Source organism: Vigna radiata, chromosome 8 (genome assembly GCF_000741045.1).
Source record: "Vigna radiata var. radiata cultivar VC1973A chromosome 8, Vradiata_ver6, whole genome shotgun sequence".
NCBI lineage: Eukaryota > Viridiplantae > Streptophyta > Magnoliopsida > Fabales > Fabaceae > Vigna > Vigna radiata.
The window spans coordinates 39,816,157-39,832,108 of NC_028358.1; the positions used below are offsets into that span (position 1 = coordinate 39,816,157).

The following is a 15,952-nucleotide window of genomic DNA, read 5'->3' on the forward strand; positions in this document are numbered from 1 at the left end:
TGTTGGGTTTATTGAAATTGACATGTAGTAATTTGAATTCCTTTAGATGATATTGTGGGGTCTGCTGAAGTTTGTGAGTTGGTTGAATTGTTTCAGGATGTGGTGGAGGTATGCATGTTCGTTGTGTGGTTGATGGGCTTGTTTGGTCTTTTATTTGAGGGGTTTGTGGGTAACTAGTTCTTTTGTGTTCAAGTTATTTATTTATCTTATATCTTTTACGTGTTCCACCTTCTTTTAGTTGTGTTTCATCATTCTTTATTTCCCAAGACTTTGATCATCTTTTCTTTCTTTTTTTTTGTCCCACCCTCCACTTCGCATCAACTCCAGTCTCACCCTTCCCCTTCACATGAACGTCATTTGTACAATCCTCCTCTCCCTCTACACGAACCTCAGGTTGACCCTCACTCTCACCTGCCACATCAACTTCTTGTTCACAGTTACCCTTTCCGTCCACAACAACCTTACGTTAACCTAAATCCCATCCTGCACATCAAACTCACCCTCTCTTTCTTTACAACAATCATAAGTTGACCCTCACCCTCTCTCTCCCCCTCCACATCAACTTCGAGTTCACATTCATCCTCACCCTTAACCTTGTTCATACAACCACCCTTATTACCATCACCCTCACGAGAAAAATATTTCAACATGTTTAATATTTGAGGTTCAAACACTATGTTATAGCATACACATAAATTTGACTGTTAAGTGTGGCAATGTTCACCATATGATATGCACCTTTGTCACCACACAAGAATTTCGACCTTCCTTCCAACATAAAATCTCCACCTACCGAATATCACATTTCCTTCACATTGAAATAGCTCATATTCTTCAAAATGGACAAAATCTCAAAGTAATTATGTTTATCGGTGTCAAATGATAAAATATTGTTTTTTCTAACATATTTCAATGATTCGTTATTCACAAATTTTCCGCCATGAAAAAACACTACTTCAAAAACCGACTCGTCCATCTCAACGAAAATATATATATATATATATATATATATATATATATATATATATATATATATATATATATATAATCTTAACACTTTACACGGAATGGAGAACTACGACTAACAACTAATTCCATAAACAAGTATTGACTCAATTATACGCAACATTGAATGACACAAAACATAAAAAACACTAATTCTAAACCCAACAATGATCGGAACAAAAACCCAAAATCAAATTTCACAATAATACATATTGAAGGCATACGCACCTTCAATCAAAAATCCAATCCACTTCCCGACAATAGAAGTTCAATTTTTCACTTTTAATTTACAAATCATACATAATTTTTAAATCACACAAAGTTCCCAAATCATACAGAATTCCGAAGAGAAGACCTTATTCCAATTTTTTTTATTTTCATATTTTTCTTGTCCGTCCAAATTTCCACCTTACAAAACAACTGTGTATCACATATTTATGAATTGTCAGAAACCATGCACAAGTAATCAACATTAACAGTTTTGAACAAACTCAACAAAAGAAAACTGAATTGATGGAACGAAATTGAAAACATTAAAAACGAAAACGAAATTTATACACTCCCACCAAAATAAAAATCATCCAAATAATTAAATCTTAATAAAATTATATATTATCCATATTATACTTAATCAATACAAAAATTCTCCTTACATCAAAATCAAAATGATTCAAACAATAATCACCCATACATTTATCTTTCCTAAATTATTAATTGTTTTAGTATTCTCTAGCACGACAATTTTTGTTTTAGGAAGATTTTGGTTAGTGTTGAGAATAGTACAATATTGTGGATAGATTTCAGAATAATTGGAAAGGCAAATAGGGCAGAGAAAAATTAAAGCAGACATATGTGAAGTTGCAAATAAATTAAAATATCTATTAAACCATGTTAGTGTTGACGACTTTGCTAAAATAAATCGAAATGACTGGTATAACATAAGTATTAATGATTTGAAGTTACATAGAGCTGATAATATTAAAATATAGGCAACGCACCAACCGATATAATATTAAAAGGCATAGATATCTTATATATGATTATAAAAGAGATGTAAAAGCAAGTGTCGTTTTCAAATAATGAAAGACATACTTTATTAAACATAATCCTTGCTTACTTATATAGATCCCCTAAAGTGTGTTCATATTCTCTTTTTATTAGGCTTTGAAATTGTGGCATTAAGTTGATAAAACGACGAATATTTGAGTTTGAAAAATATTGCTTAGTGACTAATGATGATAGGTAAAGTTAATGACAGGGACACGCGTCTTTTCTCTAGTTTTGTCAAGCGATTACCATATTCTGCCAAGGATAAACCTAGACTCATACCTCATTTTGGAGCTCATCATTCAATCTTCTTGTTGGACCACAATATCCTAATAAACAACTAATCTCTGCAACAACACCATCTCATCTTCCCTTTCATGCTTCTTTCTTCAATCTTGTCCACTTTCTAAATTATTAACTATTCATTTTTTTTTTATATTTTTCTCACTATCATACTCCTGCATGCGCGTGCTTATCAATATTTTTATACTCTCTTCGTTTATCACAATATTACATATCCATCGCTTCTTCTTTTCTTTTCACAACATTATAGTTTATGCTATTTCATATTCCTAAGGAAAAAAATGTTGTTTTCTTTATTATTGGAAATCTCACGTAAGATGAAATTATAATATATAAATCAAATATAAATTTCATTTTACAAGTTAAAGCCTATGTTACATACACGAGTTACGTTACAAATGTAAATGTAGGGCAATAGTAGTCGATTTACATGTTCATTATATGTATATAGATGGAGAGAGAGAGAGATAAACATTATAGAAAAGTGATTTCTTTTGTTGTGATTAATTAATAGTATCTGGTAAGAGGTAGACTCTGAAATCCAAAGTGCACTCAAAATTTATATCCTCTTTTCCTTCTTTTCCCACCCAGCTTTTCAGATCCAATCACATTCATTCATTTATTTCGTTCAACTTTTCTCTACATAGATATACATGCATCTCCACCATCTCTAAACTTAACATTATACTACATAAATTTAAATTCAACTAACCAAAATTCAAATATCAAAACAAAATATTATTTTGAAATTTTAATAGTTAAAAAATAAAATTTAAGTCTACCTCAATCTAACTCAATTTATAACACCAGTTTAAAAAGTGATATGTAGATTCATTTATGTATAAATAATTAGTTTTATTTATTATCGAGATTACCAACATTTTAATCTCACTCCAAAAAGAATTAAGGATAAGAATTGTGTAGTTATCAATTTCAATATAAGGAAATTTTTAAATAATAATTAATTTTAGTAACTAAAAATAATTAGTAAATCTAGTGACTAATTTAAATATTAATTTATAAATTAAATATCGATTGAAGTTTTTGAGACTTGTTGTTCTCGTACTTTTTATCTTAAATTTCTTATTTCTTTTTTAGAAGTCAGTGGCTCAAGGAACAATGACAATGATAAGGAAGACTCCTAATAATTTTTGTTTTTGTTTCGTCTTTGTGGAGAATCAATTCTTCCTTCTTTTTTCTGATTTTTATTGAGATATTTTTGTTTTTGGTTTTTTGTTCAAAATTTAGCAAGTGTGGCAACGAAGAAGACGTTGTGGCTATAAATTTGGGATTCTTGATTCTGTGAATTTGAATGGTTCTTTATTGTGTTGCGATAGGTTGAGGTTGAAGAGAGTTTGTCGTGGTAGTGACCGGTGGTGACTCCTAATTCTATTCGCATTAAGTTTGTTTTTTCAAGTGTAAATTCTAATTCCACGTCATCCTCTTATTGGCTCATACGTAACAATCAATATCTTAAACAATGCTACGACAGAAAAATATGCATAACACAGATTCAAAAATAAGTCAACCTTATCTATTTAAACATCGTCATTAGAATTGGACCTAATTGAGCCAAATTATACCAAGTGTAGATGAAACTGAAACTTTTTTAAAAGGAAAGACCTAATTGACACACTAAAGCGAAATTAAGGACAAAGTAAGCAATTAAAGCTAATTTCTATTACGAATTGGTATCTATAATGGTCACTGACATTAGTTACCAATAATTTGACAATCATAGGAGTTGGTCTCTAAACACATCTTTTGTCACTATAATTGTTCATTATTTATTTCTTCTAGTATTTCTTTTCAAATATTTTTTTTATATATAAAAATTTATATATAAATATATCTTTCTAATTATAATGTATTTGGTCACCTTAAGCTTTTATACATTAATAGATAAAATTTTAGCATCTTCATTGAGTCAATAAAAAAACAAATTTTGCTATGATAAGTTTTAATCCATGGCTCTGATACCATGGTCAGAGTGTATTTTGTACGTTATTATGGTCATCTTTAAGGGTATATTGGTTGAAGTAGATTCCTTTTTTTTATAAATCAAAACTCTTACCTAAATTGTACAAACTTCTTACAAAGTATATAATTTTCTCAATGTAGATGATGATATTTAAACAAAAGGAAAAAAGATGGTATATAGGAATTCAAATTTATCACTCATGTTATGATCTTTTACATTTTAGGTCTTTTCATTCTTTTATGTGGCCTAAATTCCTCATGTGTCATTCACACTGAATAACTCTATGAAATTACGTCAATAATTCTACATGATAGAGATAAGTTAGGACACATCTCTTTTTCTCTTTATATTCTAGTTTAAACGAAATTATTTCACTTAAATGAAAATATTAAAAAAATCAATCTTAATTATAAAATTAATAAGTTTCAAAGATATTTTTATAAGAACTGTATTAATAAAGTTTTTAAACAATTTAAATAATTAATTCAAATATCATCTGTTTTATAGTTCTATCAAAATCATAGTTTCTAATGTAAAATGTTTATCTTCAATATTTAAAATTTCAAACAATGAAATTATTTTAATTAACTGTATATAATAAGAAATTCAAACACAACCAAATTTAGGTACGTGATTAAACAGATTGGAAAAATCATCATTTTAAATTGTTTTCACTAATGTTGATGATCAAGTATGAAAAGAATTAAGAGAAAATGAATTTATATAAAGATAAAAATTTATTCTATTAGAAAATTTGATCGATGAAAGACAGGTTATAGAAAACGAGAAAAAAAAGTTTAAGTGCGAGAGAATTTTTTTTTCAAACAAAAGGAATGGAAAAATAAAGCACTGGTTTTACACATCTTTCTCAGTAGAAGAAGTTCTGGAAACTTCCGTACTTATTGTCGAAAATTCACTCAACTGGATTGTATAAAAATGCTTTAATTATATAATTATATAAAAAGCAATTAATTAAATTATTTATATTAATTTAAATAGATTATAGTGTGAATAAAGAATTGTAAATTATGAGTTAACATAAATAGATGACTGAGGATATGATGTAAATTGTCCTTCCCCATTAATGCACAATATTCTTAATTTGGGGGTATAATGCAAAATATTTTATATTTTATTTCGGTTGAATTAATTTTTGTACTTTAAGTGGTTAGTTAAAAAATTACAATTTTTTATGATTATTGTTTATATGATTCATAGAGAGTTATGGTGATGATCATGTATCCGGCAAATGCACATGCCAAAGTTATAAAATTGGGTAGTAATCAGATTCCAATTCCTTTCTCTCTTTATATATCATACCATTGTTTTATAAGTTTATAAATCTTTATCTGTAGCCATTTTCTTTTGTCGTTTCTCATTCTTCTCATCTACTCTTATATATTCTATAAAAAGAATTTCTCAGTCTTATTCACAAAATATAAATTTAACTTAAATATTACTTTTATTCAAATATTGAAATATTTGTTCGAAGTCTGCTTTCAAATAAAAAAAAAAGGTTAAGGTTTATATATATAGAGTAGGATATGTAAATTATATTTTCTTAATAATTTTTTAACAATAAAAATATATTTTATTGATTTGTATATTTAAAATAAATTAATCATAAAATATTATAAAAAATTGTTAAAAAGATATATATATATATTTCAAATTGATGAATTTTACTCTTGCAAACTCTGTGGACTAACCATTTGTTGCTTAGAAGTTACAACAATATGACTACAGCCGTCACTTCAATGAGTGATTATATCTCATTCTCAATCATTGAGTTCATCTTTTCATCTTCGAGTGAAAGTATATTAATATGCAGACACATCGATAAAAAGTACAAAAATGTGGTATCATTATTTTTTTTTTCCGGCCTAACACGTCTCTTTTTTTAAATATTTATCAATTTATATTTCTATTTTTTCTTTTATATTTTCTTATTATAAAAATTAAGAAAAACACGTGCCTATACATTTTCATCAAAACACAGAAATAAAAGGTTGAAAAAATATTACAAGAGGAATATTATTAAATTAAATTAAACTTTTCGTATAAAGTAATTATGAAATGAATAATTTATATAATTTTATTGTAAATAGTTTTTTATTATATAGGCAGTTTTTTCTTTTTCAAATTAGGGACAAATTAATTAAATTTAAAAAGGGTTACTTGTTAACATAGTATGAATTTATATATATATATATATTAAAATAACTGGTAGGAAAAATTCCTTTATCAATGTTACATTAAATTTAAAAAAAATATTTAGAATGGAATGGTATAAATTATATAAAAAAAAAAACAGTTAAAAGAAAAAAATCCACACACATCCATCTTTATTTTTCTTCATCTTTACTATCGCGTCAAAAATTAATTACGCCAATCATTTATCTTTTACATTTGTTTCTCATGGTAAAACAATAGCTACAAAAATTTTAATAAATTAGAATACTGCGTTTTGATTGATTCATCTGTTCTGAAATTTAACTTAATATATAACTTATTGTAAATTGGAATATTATGTTTTGTTTAATTCATTTTTATTTTGAAATATAATTTAATTTATTATTTTGAACATGTAGATCTTGATGCAATTATTGTGTCTGTAGTTAGATAAATAAACTATTCATATCAAAAGTATTCTTTTACGTAAAATTGATTTTCTATAAAACTTTATATTGGCGTCAAATTTATACTCTTTTCTCGCGTTGGTAATGGGTATGCGAAAAATAACCTTCATACTTACAAAGTATTTTTTAATTCTAATAGTATTATATTGTTTAGGCGATGAAGTAAAAAGAAAAATTAAATATATCATTTTTTAATTATGTTTTTTCAAGAATAAAATCGTGAAAAAATCGAATTTTAAAGCAAATAATATTTTGTGATAATTGATCATAGTAATACCATATCTGAGATAGAAACGTGAATCTTAATTCTAAGAATGAAAACAAATATTTGTTTTTGAAGAGAATTAGTTTCAAAAATTAACCTGTTATCTCTTAAATGGGAAAAGAATGAAAAAATGGACATGTTATAAATAGTTGTTAAATTATTATTATTATTATTCTATTTTGATAATATTTTTGTCATGTTTAAATTTCTTGGTTCTTCTTTTTTCTCGATCACTAGTCAGTTTCCACAAGTTTTAAGTAGGCAAGTCTTTGATGTATGAGTCCCCTCTCTGGAAGTGTTTCATGTTTAAATTTGGTAAGAAAGATATATAATAGAGTTTTATAATAAGTTGATTAGATAAAATAATAAGTGATGATTTGGATGAGATTAGAGAAGGAGAGATCCGACAAAGGAAGGCATGAAAGTATATGAATGAAGAAGGTACTGCAACAGGAGCGTTTATGTCTCAAACTGTTGCTGTGTAACAGAATAATTATTCCTATCCGTAGAGGTAAATGCAGGCCAATCAATACTGTGGGACACATCTTTACGCCCAAATACTCACCATTTTCATCAAAATGGACAAAATTGTAGGCCATATATCATATCATCACCCAAATCCACAATCTCTATATATAACTTCACTTTTCAAATTTCCCTCTGCGCTTACTTTTCTTCATTTCACCTATTCCTTCTTATGTCTACCATTCTTTTTCACACAATTAATAATTAACATTTATATCAGACTGCAGCCTGTAATTTAAATGATATATAAAAGGAATATAAGAAAGGAGAATTGGATACCCCATTCATCCTACTTGTAAAAAGTTCAAAGGAAAATTATGAAACGGATAAATGATTCGACCATAAATGACATTATACAAGTGATAAATTAACTTGAAAAAAACGAGGCATTGGCAACAGTAAATGTGAAGATTTAGAAAGAAAAATAAAACAAAAGTGTAAAAGAGGAGAATTAGATACCCACCAAATGATTGTGCATAGGAGTTCAAAGAAAAATAATGACCTGTTTTATTCCATCATAGCAATGTCATTCATATATGCAAATGTATATATAATAACATAATATACCAAAAGCATAACTTAATCTCGAGAAGAAAAAAATTAATCGTGTTGTTCAGAGTATGAGATTAGATTAAATTAGATAATTGGACGGTGATGAAAGACTGACAAAAGCACATTAACAGCAGAAAAAGTTGACCCTTTAGATGATGATGATGATGATGAAGCTTCATCTCTTTCTTAGGACTGACACCCATGAAGAAAAACACATCACCTTGCGTGCACAGTGCCACAGAGACAGCAACTGCATGCTAGTGTTTTAGGTTCTTTTCAGAGTGAGGTTACTCACAACTCACAAGATTCCCCTCGTGGACCCTCTTCAAGGATTTATCACTCCATTCCATGTGTGATGCTGCCATCTTCTGCTCTCACTACCCTCTCTTACAATGCAAAACGTAGGGTCACTGTCCCAACAATTTAACCCTTTTTATTTTTCACTCTTCTAATAATCGGGCCAATTAATTCACCCTTTTCTCTCTACTCATCATAATAAATTTGTTGGTAAATGTAAATACAATAAATCTAATTTTAATCTTTTCTATTTGTTTATGAATCTTAAAAATAATTAAATCATACCCCTTATTATTTAATCATAACAAAATGTGATATGTTTTTTCAGATTAATTAGTAACGTAACAGGTCTAAATGCATGTCACGTAATTAATAAATGATGATAAAGACTAATTTTGTAACGTGAATGCATCTCACATAATTAATAAGTAATGATATAGACTAATTTTATAACCAGCCTATTTAATAAAAAAATTAAAAGAATGATGTTGAAGATGTATTTAAGTAATATATATTAAAAATATTTGAGTTGAGTACCCTACTGGTTCAAAAATTTATGTGTACCAAAATATAGGGATTACAAAAAATAGAGAAATAAGCTAAAATAAGAAAAACATAGGAAAGAAAAGTCAATGACAGTCATATGAAGAGTAAGAAGATGTCAAAACTGAAAGCACAGAGAAAAAGACAAAACCGGAATTAATCTCCTCCCATTTACAGCACCAGGAAGTAAGAAAAAAAAAAAAAAAAAAAAGAAGATGATGAAGTAAAAGAAAAAATACAACCTTAATTAAGGTCTCTCTCTTCTTTATTGGTCTCTATCTTAAATTCATCTCTGATCGAACTTATTTATTATCCCAAAAAATAAACAAATTTTATGAAACAGAAAAGAGAAAAACATATAATCTTACTGACTATATGCTACAACAAAGTACCAACCAAACCTCATCTTCCTCAGGTCGATACCCATGCCATGTGTAACTTCACAGTACGTGAATATTCAAATTCTTTCTCCACCACAATGGCCACCACCTCCTCCGACAACCCCTGCACACTCTCTATGACCTACCACCACCACCTTCTTTCATCACTCTATTCTGTCGATGCCGCAACTGAACCACCACTCGTTTTGTTCGCCACTATCTCATATTTTCCACCACCACCACCTTCTTCATCCTCTTCGTCATCTTCTTCTTCCTCTCCCTCTCCCTCTCCTTCTCTCTCTTCTTCGTACTCATCCTCTTCGTTCTCCACGTCCTCCATTCTGATGTCCCTATCCCTCATCGTTTCCTCCTGAGGTGGCCATTGCTGCTCCGGCCGCACCATCAGCGGCGCCACCGTGCTTTCTGGCTTCACCGCCGCCGCCACGCCCTCCGCCTTGCTCTTCTGCCTGTACAGCGCGTCGAGCTGGTGGAAATAAGGACACGTTTTCGAATCTTCCGGTCTCCGCTTGTTACTTTCCTTCACTTTCTTGAAATACTTGTTGATGTTCTCCCACTTCTCTTTACACCGTTTCGCGTTTCGGTTGTATCCGAGCTTTCTCATCGAGGATGAGATCTCCTCCCACAGAGGACCCTTTGGTCCGTTCTCTTGATACTTTGGATCCAGGTTCGTTCGAAGCTTTATCAATGCCTGAACCTCCACCTTTGGCCACCTCGAGGAACTCGACGGCGTGAAATTCTCGCTACTATTATTGTTGTTGTTGTCAACTTTCACTATCTCCATGTTGGTCACTTGTGAGACCACTGGAAACACCAATGGTTGAGAAACAACCGCGGGCAATGGTTGTTGCACAGGAGACGGAGCTACACTAGATGGTGGTAATTGTTGCAGTGGTGGTTGAGGTTGTTGCTGTGATGGTTGTTGTACGAGGTTGATGCTGTTTAATGCTTGACCGAGGTTTTGTTGTTCGGCTACTTTTTGAAGGAATGACATGACGGCAGCGTCTTTGGCTGCGGCTATGGATCTTTCCTGTGCGAGGATTTCTCTTTCTCTATTGATTCTTTGCATCTCTTGGACTCTCCATGCTTCTTCTCTTGCTATTCTTTCGTGTTCTCGTTTCTCTATGGCTTCGAGGAACTTCTTTTGTAGATCCTCTTGTTTCTGGATCACTTCCTTCATTAGTCTCTCGAAGAAGTCCTTCCACTTGCGCTTTCTTTTGCGCCTACCTTCCAATGTTTCGTCGGAGGAGGTGGAGGAGGAGCTAGAATTGGAGAAGGTGTCGGTGGGGAGCGTGGGGAAAGAAGGTGGTGGGGCTGTGTTGGTGGTAGGGTTTGTTGGAGGGTAAGAAGGAGTTGAGAGATGTATTGATGGGGTAGTGAGCATGGGCTGGGGTATGGTTATAGGGAGTGTTGTTGTTGATGGAACAGTGATATGGGGGACAGTACTAGTGAGAGTGGTGTTGGACAGTATTGGCTGCATTGGTACTGTTGTTATTGTAGTTGGAATTGGAAGTGACAAGGATGAAGCAGTTGTCGATGCTGTTGCAATTGGTAGTGACAATGATGCAGCTGTTGCTGCAATTACTCTTGATGGTGCTGATTGTGGTAGTTTAGGGGATGGTTTGGGAGAGTGGGGTGTTGGAGTGTGATTCTCAAGGGCTTGTAGTTGATCGAAGAAACGATATGTTTTTCCATCTTGCTTCCCACTTCGACCTTCTTTTGTTCTCTTGTGGTACTTGTACACGTTCTCGAATTTCTCTTTGCACTTCTTGGAACTTCTGTGATACCCAAGCTCTGCCATTTTCCTGACGCACAAAAAGAGAAGACAAAATGAAAAAAAAGGGGAGAGAGAAAGAGAGAGAGAGAGAGTAGAGTAGAGTTTCTCTGGGTTTATCTTATCTCATCAAATTGAGCTAGAGGACAAAGGGTAAAAGGCATTGGAAGCGTGATATAAACATAAAATAAAAATGAGATGAAGTAATGAAGCAGTGGAAGTGATGGAAGGGAAAGAAAGTAAGTGAAAGAGAGATGGGAGAAAATTCGAAAGTTGGACGTAATCGATGTTTTGAGTAACAAAATGGCATGAAGTGATGAACAGACATGTCTCCCATGAGAAACACATGAACCCAAGTTAGAAGATTTGACAGATAATCTTCTTCCTTAATTTCCCGTAGGAGTTGGTAAGCAAAATAAAGGGGGAAGAAAAATCTCGCTTTTCATAACTCAATTCAAGTCGGTAACTTATTTGGAAAATAGGACATGAACCAAAGTGAATGTCAGAAAAGCAAATCACACCCAAATCATGTAGACTGCACATCTAAATTCTTTTGTAATTATTTTATGCTCAAACTCCGAAAGAAAAAAAAAAAAAAAAAGGGACGAATTTAAGCCAAAGAAAATAAAAACAGACGAAAGGACCTGGAAAATGAAGAAAATTCCAAACCATGGAAAGAGAGAGAGAGGGGAAAGATGAAATTGGAATTGAAACCAGCTGAACACTGAATACATTTTCGAGAATAAAACTCAAAAATAAAGCAGAATTGAATTCTCAGATCTCCACACCCCATTAATCTATTTTCCAGCAGCTAAAAAATTCACATCAATTGAAGTGAAGAAGAAGTGAAGTGATGAATTGAATGAGAAGATGCAAACTAAAAAGAAAAGAAGAAAAAGGTGATATATATATAATAAAAACGAAAGATTAATATAATTGAGTTGGAGTGGTGACGCACCTGGATACTTCTTCCCACAAAGGACCCTTAACACTTGCATCTCGAAACGCCACGTCCATATCCGACCGTATCCTTAACAGCGCCAAAGTCTCTTGTCGGGGCCACCGGTTACCACCGAAGCTACGTTCTCCCTCTTCGATTCTACCCCTTTCGTCGTCCCCTGAATTTGATCCAACTCCCCCACCGCCTCCCCTCGCTGCCACCGCCCCGTCATGAGTGACCCCGGCCACTGCATCGGCGGAGGCGCCACCTTCTCCGCCGCCACTTCCACCTCCCGCTCCCAACACAGCTGAGTCCCCGAGCATAGTCTCTTTTGGGTCTCTCTCCCTTTTCCAAAACAGCACCGCAGCAATTACAGCAGCTTAGTCGAGGAGAAAAATTAAAAATATAAACAGAGCTAAAAGGGTGGTGAATTCTTTCAAAAAATTTGATGGCTTTTTATTTTATGTAATAATAAAAATAATAATAATTATTATTATCATTATAATGTATATGTGTATATATACACACATACATACCAAACCGCTATCTCTCTCTTTCCCTTTCTTTCCGGGTGAATTTGTTTATTTTAATTTTTTATTCTATCATCTGTATAATAACCCGAGGAATAATTAATTGTAATAAGAATAATAAATATTTCCCTTTTCTCTGTTTTCAGTAATTAATTAACTTTTTACGTCTTTCCTTTTCTTCTCTTTTTCTGCTGCGGAATCTTTTTATTTTCATTTTTTTGTATTGTTTATTTGTTCCCATCCGGTAAATTCACCTGACTCTGCTCTTTTGATATGGTAATAAGAAAAGTGGCACGGAAAAGTAGATGCAGGTATGTGGTAGTATTTATTCAATTTTTTATTTATTATTTTCGAAATAATAAATAGATGCATAGATTTTTGAACAGCTGCGCACAGGGACGATAGAGATAATAGTTGGTTTTTGTCTGTCCAGCTATATTTAGTTAAAGGCCGGCTCCTGTAGGTCACCTTTTTTCTTTTCCCTTTTTATTTTTTCATTTAATAATAATATTTTAACCCTTTTTTTCTCTTAAATTCGCCTTGTTATTAATTTCTTTCCTGCTGCGATGAAGATGAAGATGAAGTATGTTGCTTTTTCTTTTGGGATGTGTTTTTTGGATTTCAGTAGCGGTTAGGCGTACTCATTGGGAAAAGACCAAACAAGCCCTAATGTGGTTCCTGCATTGACCTTTAATCATTGAAGCTAATCTATGCTATATTTTATTTACATCAGCTTGTTTGTGATCTGGGTTTGTCCCTCCATTTCACAGCTTCGACTACCTTTTTTTTTTTTTACTATATAGATCCCGAAAATGCCCTTTTGAGAAAAAAATGTTTAGTGGGGAAAAACATTGGGGTGTCGATTTTAATCTTGAAGTTGTTGCCTAGAACTGTGGTACTCTACATGTGGGGTTTGGGGACCTACAGTGACAGTGACAATTGCAATTTGGTTCACATATATAGCAGATAAAAGAAAATTAAGAAAAATAATAATAAAAAAAAAAAGGTTTAAATAAAAAGATGTGTTTTTGATTAAGAAAGAAAGGTGGAAATAGTGTAATTGAATTTATAAGAGTGATGAGTGAATTTAAGTGGGAAGCACTGTTGAGTAGAAGTAGTTTGAAGGAGGTGGTATTATTAGGCGAAGCTATTTATGAACAGAAGTAAATGGTGGGCAGTTCTGTTGGGTTTGTGACCTACCGTAATAAATGGCGTCAAAGTTTCGATGGCCGTGATATTCTGCATCGTGCCTCTTTCTAACTACAATTATTGCTCTTCTACATTTTAACAAAACTAATTACTCCAGGGTCAATTTTGGTAATTCATACTTTCTCTAAACCTTCTATTTTTTTTTCCTACATCACCTAATAATTAAAATCTATACCTTTGAACTCCCACATACTTTTATCATCAATGATCTCCTAAACAAAATTATATCGTATTTTTCTAATTTCCTAAGAATATTTATTTTCAATTATTTTTTTATTTACGAAGGTGTACAAAAAAAATCGTGTATCGCTTTAATTACTTAAGAACTAAGTGTAAACTATAAAGTTACAAATATCGTTAACTTGACGCATCTATTAATTTTCAATTTAATTACATATCCTCCTCCGATGAATTATAGTTTGATAATTTAATACATGTTTTGTTGATTATATATTTTTTTACTATTTTATATTGTTATTTAATTTTACATTGAATGTTTAATAGAAACATTAATTTCGCAGTATACTTTGCTGTTATTAAAACATTAAAATACAGACATTTTTATTAAACGATGAATGTCAATTGACTAGAAGCTTTTTATACAGAGGTGACCAAAACTATGCAGCTAAAATAGTGGAATACAGTTAGCTTTTTAAAGAAGGAATAATTTTGAATTAGAAATAATTGGAAAATAAAATAAAAATAAATTTATGTATGACTCCTGTTAAACAAATATTTATTATCTATGAAGATTTCAAATTTTTTGTGAACATCTCTTGACATCTTATTAAATTTTTGGTACGTATTATAGATCTTATATTTAATGGAAATAAATATATAAAAAAGAATCAACAACAATTAATTCTTCTTTTATGAGAAGTACGAGAGTGAGAGATAAGATAAAAAAAAATGTGTGTACACATATATTTACATTACAAACCAAGTATTTTTACTATATATAATCAATTTAATTATGTTCATGTTAACTATAGGTAAACTTGCTCCGAAATACTCATGCATAAAGAAATATAATTGAATAATGGTATAAAGGTTGATTTTTTAGATTTATATTTTTACTTATAAGGTTAGATTTGGTTTTGACGTGATTGTTTTATTTAAATTTATATTTTAAAAATAAATTTAAAATGATTTAACGATATCTTTCGGTGAGAAGAAAAAAAGAAAGGTGGTCCATGAATTTTAATGTACTATTTCAACTTTTTGAATAAACTAGAATTTTAGCATTTAGAATTTACTGAAATATTAACCGAGTATTTTAAAAATTACGACATAAATACATTTCTTTCTTTCTAAAAAATAACCTTCCAGTAGCTAATTAACTTAATATATAAGAGTAATTGTCTCATTTATGTTATTTAATTAATTAAGATTTATTTTTTTAAAAGAGCAGAAAATAATAATTGTTGATGGTGTGGTTTATTGGATTATTTCCTATTTGTATATAAAAAAAAAAATGGCTCCTATCATATACAATTATGGAACCACCGCTGAGGTATGCTATGTGAACGTTGCGTTTCTCTTTCCAATTTTAAATTCTAAACCTCTTTGATCATTGCACTTGCTCTTGAAAATGACTTTCATGTTGAGATAAGATTGTTGAATATTGATTTTTTTTTTTTTTAATATCTCCAATTCATTTTGTATTGTTGTGCATTTAGTGTATATTGGAAGAGACAAAAATAATTTTTGTATTGAAAGACACTAATATCCTTAGAATTAGCAACCACAATGAATGTTTAGAAAATCCTCTTTGATTGTGGGGAGAAATGAATTACTCATTATGTTAACATTCAACGCCAATAAATGTTTCTGAAAAAAATATTTTGGTCAGATGAAACTCCCACGGTTAAAGGACTCCATGAGAGTTATTCATATAAATGGCATCATTCACTCAAGACAAATTTCACTTACACTTACACTTTC

At 31.0% G+C, this 15,952-nt stretch overlaps 1 protein-coding gene across 1 annotated transcript; it reads right to left on the bottom strand.

Moving 5' to 3' along the window:
- Window positions 1-9,292: 9,292 nt before the first annotated feature.
- On the bottom strand, window positions 9,293-12,708 carry LOC106772406 (trihelix transcription factor GT-2). Its single transcript, XM_014658797.2, has 2 exons — window positions 12,288-12,708; window positions 9,293-11,360 (listed from the first exon to the last, which is right to left on the bottom strand). The coding sequence occupies exons 1-2, from the start codon at window positions 12,590-12,592 to the stop codon at window positions 9,707-9,709; spliced, it is 1,959 nt and encodes a 652-aa protein (XP_014514283.1). The 5' UTR covers window positions 12,593-12,708; the 3' UTR covers window positions 9,293-9,706.
- Window positions 12,709-15,952: the final 3,244 nt, after the last annotated feature.

Coding starts and splice junctions, on each gene's coding strand:
- LOC106772406 (XM_014658797.2), bottom strand. CDS start 12,592: ATGCTCGGGGACTCAGCTGTGTTGGGAGCGGGAGGTGGAAGTGGCGGC. Junction 11,361..12,287: donor TTGTGGGAAGAAGTATCCAG/GTGCGTCACCAC, acceptor TTTGTGCGTCAG/GAAAATGGCAGAGCTTGGGT.